The 5,907-nt window shown below is 39.1% G+C and overlaps 1 protein-coding gene across 2 annotated transcripts in view; it reads left to right on the forward strand.

Annotated features, from left to right (window-relative positions):
- Positions 1-5,907, forward strand: part of LOC107750032 (ubiquitin-like modifier-activating enzyme ATG7) — a 78,022-nt gene that overhangs the window by 36,953 nt on the left and 35,162 nt on the right. For both annotated transcript variants that reach the window (XM_016565281.1, XM_016565282.1), the window contains exon 18: positions 2,192-2,272. In XM_016565281.1, coding sequence (XP_016420767.1) covers positions 2,192-2,272 — 81 coding nt within the window. The remainder of the gene's footprint in view (positions 1-2,191; positions 2,273-5,907) is intronic.

Genomic DNA, 5,907 nt, shown 5'->3' on the forward strand with positions numbered 1-5,907 from the left:
TGAGCCTCCGGGCTCTTGCTTCGCGCAGCGGGGTGATGGTGGGCTGGGCTCTGGGTCTGGTCGTGTTCCGGATCGGGGGTAGACCCTCTCCAGACACCGGATGATTGCTTCCCTCCAGCTCAGTCCAGAGGTGTCTGGGAGGTCAATGGGGCGATGGTAATTTGCCCCGGTCCAGAACAGTAAGGTCAGCGTAGCGTCGTCGAACGCTGTTAAAACAGCGAGCTGGCTGAACTCAACCGCATTTTCCAATAGGGAAAGGTCTTTTCGGGCAAGGGAGGTAAACTTCCAGGCGAGGGGATCCATAGAAACACAGAAAACAAACACGGAAAACAAAAACGGGGGGAAACACGCAAACACTGTTTAGGTTCGGTGTTCTGTCACGATTGCCTACGGAAGGGAAGGAGGAACGAGGAACGCAGGAGAATCACAATCAACAGTCTTTTAATATCTGAAACAGGGAATACATGTAGCACAATGGACGATAGACACCGGACAAAGGAAACACAGGCCGAAGGGATGGAGGAGCCTGACAGATCCGGAGGGACGAGGCGCAGCCAGAGGAGTGGAGTCCCGAGGCGGAGCCGGAGAGACGAGGGAGCCCGGTGGAGCCAGTGGACTGATGGGCCACGGTGGAGAGGAGGGAGCTAGGAGCCAAGGTGGAGCCGCTGAGTCGACGGGCCGAGGCGGGTTGGAGGCGGAGGCCAGGGATTCTGCAGCCACGATGACGATGGAGGATGGCAGACCCGCGGAGCTCGCACCATACAGATGGTGGGCTGGGCACATGGGGGAGAAACACACAGAGTCCAGGAGGGTGACATTTCACCAATATTGATACTTGCTTTCGTATTTTGTTGCATTGACATTCATTTTGAAGCGTTTGAAGTGTGTATTTTTTGAAGCTGCTGTATGCAAATATTCTGATATAATCTCATGCTCAAACTTCACAATCTCAGTTCCCCGTTTTTTTTTTTTTTTCCTCAATTTGATTTAAAAAGTAATTATATTTGAACAGATTTGAGCAGAAGATGAATGTCCAAGTATGAATCTCTCTTATTTGGTGGATTTGGCTCCATAAATGTGGATTTACATCAAGTGTCTTGCGCTGGAGCACACGTGGATTCATGGGCAGTGCGTAATGCATCAGCGCCTGTAAACGCCTGCTAATCTTCATGCCGAAGCCTCGACCCCTCTTATCTTCCCCTCGGGCTCTTCCTTTAATTTGCTTTCAATTAAGATCAGCCAGCAGCAGCAACTCCTGAGACACATGCATGCGGTGAGAGATCCGTGACTGTAATTGAACACAGCGCTGTCATTTGCCTGCCGTTTTTACGTCACAAGAAAGCACTTTGCTCTGCTGCTGTGGAGTGGGCTGCTAGATGAGCGTGGCATGGCTTTCATACCGAAAAAAAAAAACTAATAATCATTTACATTTACTTGCAGAAAAATGTCTGTTTTTTGCAAGAATGTGCATTTTTATATTGTACTTTCCATGCCAAAATGTCTACCAAAAAAAAAAACATATCAACATTTCATACAATATTACTTTAACAAATCACATCCAGTACAAACTATTTTCAATAATAAGTAATAAATGTCAATGTCATTAAAAATTTCCAAATGAATAAAGCAATTGTCCTCAATATGCTTTATTTGTACTATGCAAAATATACGTTCATACAATTTGTTGATGTAATTAATCTTCTAAAGCTTAAAAAAAAAATAGTGTGAAATAAAGCAACAGCATTCTCTTTAACAGCTTTAAAATTGGACATGATTTACGTAACCATTTTAAGTAACATTAAGTTTGTCATTTTAAAAATATATTCATTCTTTTCAGAATATTAGTTTCAAAATAAACATTGTTCTCGGAAGAATTGTTCCAAAGCGACTTACAGTGCATTCAGGCTATACATTTTTTATCAGTATGTGTGTTCCCTGGGAATTGAACCCACAACCCTTGCGCTGCTAACGCAATGCTCTACCACTGAGCCACAGGAACATTTACATACATAAGATGTCTTATGAAATGGGAAAATGAAATGAAGGGTCTCAGACCCCAAGCTGAGCTCAAGATGGTGTTTCTAATGTTTGCCGCCTGCTGTCTTTACTGACAGGCACTTGGTGGCGCTAGAGATTAAGGAAAGTTTTCTATCCTGATTCTGTAGTTTAAAATCATTTGTTTTCTTTCCAGATTAGAGGATTCCTGTCAAGATTTGACAACGTTCTTCCTGCGAGCTTGGCATTCGACAAATGCACTGCATGCTCACCGATAGTAAGTGCTTTTGATTTGGGACTGAGATAAAGGTAACTTTATTCAAAATATTACGCAATGCTTGAGTGATGCATTGTAGTTCAATACTAAAAAAAAAATATTTGTTATAATGAATATGCTTGTGTATGGAGTCTAGAGAGTCTGCTGGTCTCTTAAGCATGTTCTTCTGCAGATATGTGAAGGATCTATAGATGATGCACGTGTGTTAGAGAGGCCATGTGTTGTGAGTAATTAGGGCTGAATTGAAGTGCTTTTTCCCAGCGGTCGCGCTGTTGTCGACGGGTTCACGTCTCATAAATCAGAGTTTGGCTGCTCAAGTTCTTCTGCATGTGTGGATGTGCTCTTAATTCAGCAGCTCTGTAGCCACTCCTTCCTCCGAACACACACTCGTATGTGAACACAGTCAGCTGTATCCGCTCCCTTCCTCCTCTTCTGCTGTCGCTCCACTTACACTCACTTTCTCTCCCAACTCCTCTCTCTCGCTCTCTCTCTCTGCTTTCTTTGTGCTGTAAAGACATAAATAAAGCCTCATAAAAAGTCTCAGATCTTTACACACTTTGATGCGGGACTGTTGGGGAACTGTGTGAGGTAAATGTCTTAGGGTTCCTAATCATGTCTTTTAAAGGGATAGTTCATCTAATCATCAACATTTAGATTATTAAATAATGTTTATGGGTTTAGTAAATGATAACAAACTTGTATTTGTGGTTGAATTGTTCTTTTAAGCTACTGAAAAAACATTTGATTGAAACAGTCCATGAGCTGTAAATGGGCCTGCATGAACATCTTTAGTATCAGTTTCAGTAACACTTTATTTTAAGGTGTCCTTGTTACACGTTACATGTACTTACTATAATAATAACATAAATTATGCATAATTACATGCATGTAACCCTAAGCCAACCCCTAATCCTAACCCTAACCATATAGTAAGTACATGTAGCTAATTAATATTACTCAGTACTTAAATGTATAATTACACTGTGACAAGGACACCTTAAAATAAAGTGTAACCCAGTTTCAGCTGATTTTGATATGATGCTGTTTATATTGTAACCTTTTTACAAAACAGCTACACATTTCAAACTCGGCGTAATAAAGGTCATACTATGCTCTGAGGAAACTCCAACCAGCAGCACATTAAAAACTTTAGCCCATTGTCTACAAGCGTGTGTTTTTTCTTTAGTGGACACTGCGCACTGCTTGTTTGTTTGTGAGATGTGACTCTGTGAGCTCACAGAAAACACATCCACACCATCCTACATCCGTAGTTCGGCCAAAATAATTGGACGTCATAGAGAAGTGCTCATGAGGATATATATAATAGATCCTCAGATAGATAGATGATAGACAGGCAGGCAGGCCATTCTGTCTCAACAGAATGTCTCTGTCTCAAAAAAAAACGAAAAAAAATAAATATTTTTTTTTCTTCCTGGTGAAAACAAGTATTAAGTTTGCATGTCTGTATGTATATCTTAATGTCCTATTATATTTTAGTTGTGGTTGAATTAAATTGTATTAATCAAAAAGCATGTCTAATTAATTAAAATCATGAAACTTAAACAATTTAACATCAATTTATTAAAAGTTTAACAAATATTACATGTTTAGGGCCCTATGAAATGTTTTATTTTTTCCAACCTTATCCTTTATTGTTACCAAATTCTGTTTTAGCATGTCTAATTATTTGAAAGCATAAAACAAGTTTCATTTATTCTTACAAAAGCATTATGACTTTTTGCTCAGAAATTCTGTGTTGTGTATTTACATTTTTTTAAGGCATAAAACATTAATTTAATCTATCTTTTAAGTAATGAAAATTAAACCCATTTTATTTTTGGAAAATAAAGGTCATTTAATATTACAATTAAAACATTGAAAAAATATTGTAAGGTTTTAATAATTTTAGTAGTAGTAGTAGCAGCCTGTTACGTACATTCAACTCAACAATAGTAATATACTACTCAACAATAGTAATTTATTTCTGCCAATGCCCTCAAGTTAAACCGAACTTTTATTTTGACGGGTTGCCGTGAATACCTTTACATTTCTCTGTGTATATGATATGATGATAGTTTTACTCAAATGAAACGGTGAAATTCTCATGAAGTGACTCTCAGAGCAGTTCTGGAGATGTTGTTCATGTATTTATGTCCTCATTTAGTGAGACGGCAGATGCTAAAATCACCGCAAGCGTCACGGGTACTTAACGTTACGAGTGGTAAACAAAACCGCACGTCTGCGCCATTCATTGACACAGAGACACGCAGAATTCATATTTAAATATGAATTGTTTTGCGGCTTAATATTTACAAATACTAGTGCGAGTGTGCTCACTTTTGTGTGTGTGCGTGGAACTCCGCTGTGCGTGATACAGAGACCGCGACCATAACGTAGAGACCGAAATGGCATGCCGTTGTGTAAATAAGATAAAAAACAAGGCTATTTAGTTTGCTTAATAAAAGAACAAGGTATAGACCTGTTCTATAGGAAAGGTAACTTTAAATGACTTCTGTTGTGATCTGGCGCTATAGAGAAAAGCGTATGTGACCCGTGCTGGCAAAATGAGTGTGAATGCGCACAGGGTCATTTAGATCTAGAGACAGAAAAGGGGAAAAATTTCACTTTTGGTTAAATTTCAGGTTTTCACAAAAATAAGTTCATTAAGCCCTCGTTTAGCGATCCCAGATGCTCCAAATAGTAATTAAACCTCTAAAATGATCCTTATTTGTATGTTTTCTGAGAGGAGTACCTTTTCTCTGCTCACTTCATTTTGAAGGTCATTTTGAAGGATTGAAGGTTTAATGGAGAATGTGAAAATAAAAATAACTCATTTTTGAAAATGTGCTCATTGTGTCTCATTTTGCCAGTACAGGTCACAATTGAATTTATTTTAACTAAAAATAGATAAAAAAAAAAAAAAGAATTAAACTGTAAAGTAGCACTTTATAATTTTCACTGTATAAATAAACAGTAATGACAGACAGCAGCAGGTTTATTTAGGCTGCTGTCTCTTTAAGACCTCATACACGGATCTAATATACTGTTGTGATCTGGCGCTATAGAGAAAATATTATTAAATAAAATTAACTTGACCTTCAAGGGGGGCGGGGGGTGCCGTTGCGGGGGCGGGCCGCCCCCCTAATATAATAATAGGGGAAACACTGCACTTCAAATGTTGACTACTGTATTTTGTTTCCCCGTGTCAAAGCAAATGCATAGAACCTACATGCATGAGTGCCAAAAACTTTCTTTTTTAAAGTTTGCATGCCTGTAACTCAAGAAGTATTAAGATTTCCTAATATCCTTTTAGATTCTGTTTCCTGATCTTCATTGTTAAGGCCCTTTAGTTCCAGAGATAGCAGGACCTTAAATATTTCAAAGTTTGAGCTAATATCAGTCATTCTGACAAATATGCCCCTTAGCTAGGGCTGCACGATAAATCGCATGCGATATTTAACGCGCATCTTGTCATAAATCCGGTTCTGTAATCAGCGGTAAATCTCCATCAAGTGCGTGCTTTCACATTGAGCAGCATTAACTACACAGAGCCGTTGTTCACTGACGAGTTGCGCAAAACCACGTTCATATTCGCGCGATTTTTTGCGCAGCTCGTCAGTGAACAACGGCTCTGT

Source organism: Sinocyclocheilus rhinocerous, unplaced genomic scaffold (assembly GCF_001515625.1).
Source record: "Sinocyclocheilus rhinocerous isolate Xijiao unplaced genomic scaffold, SAMN03320098_v1.1 scaffold542, whole genome shotgun sequence".
NCBI lineage: Eukaryota > Metazoa > Chordata > Actinopteri > Cypriniformes > Cyprinidae > Sinocyclocheilus > Sinocyclocheilus rhinocerous.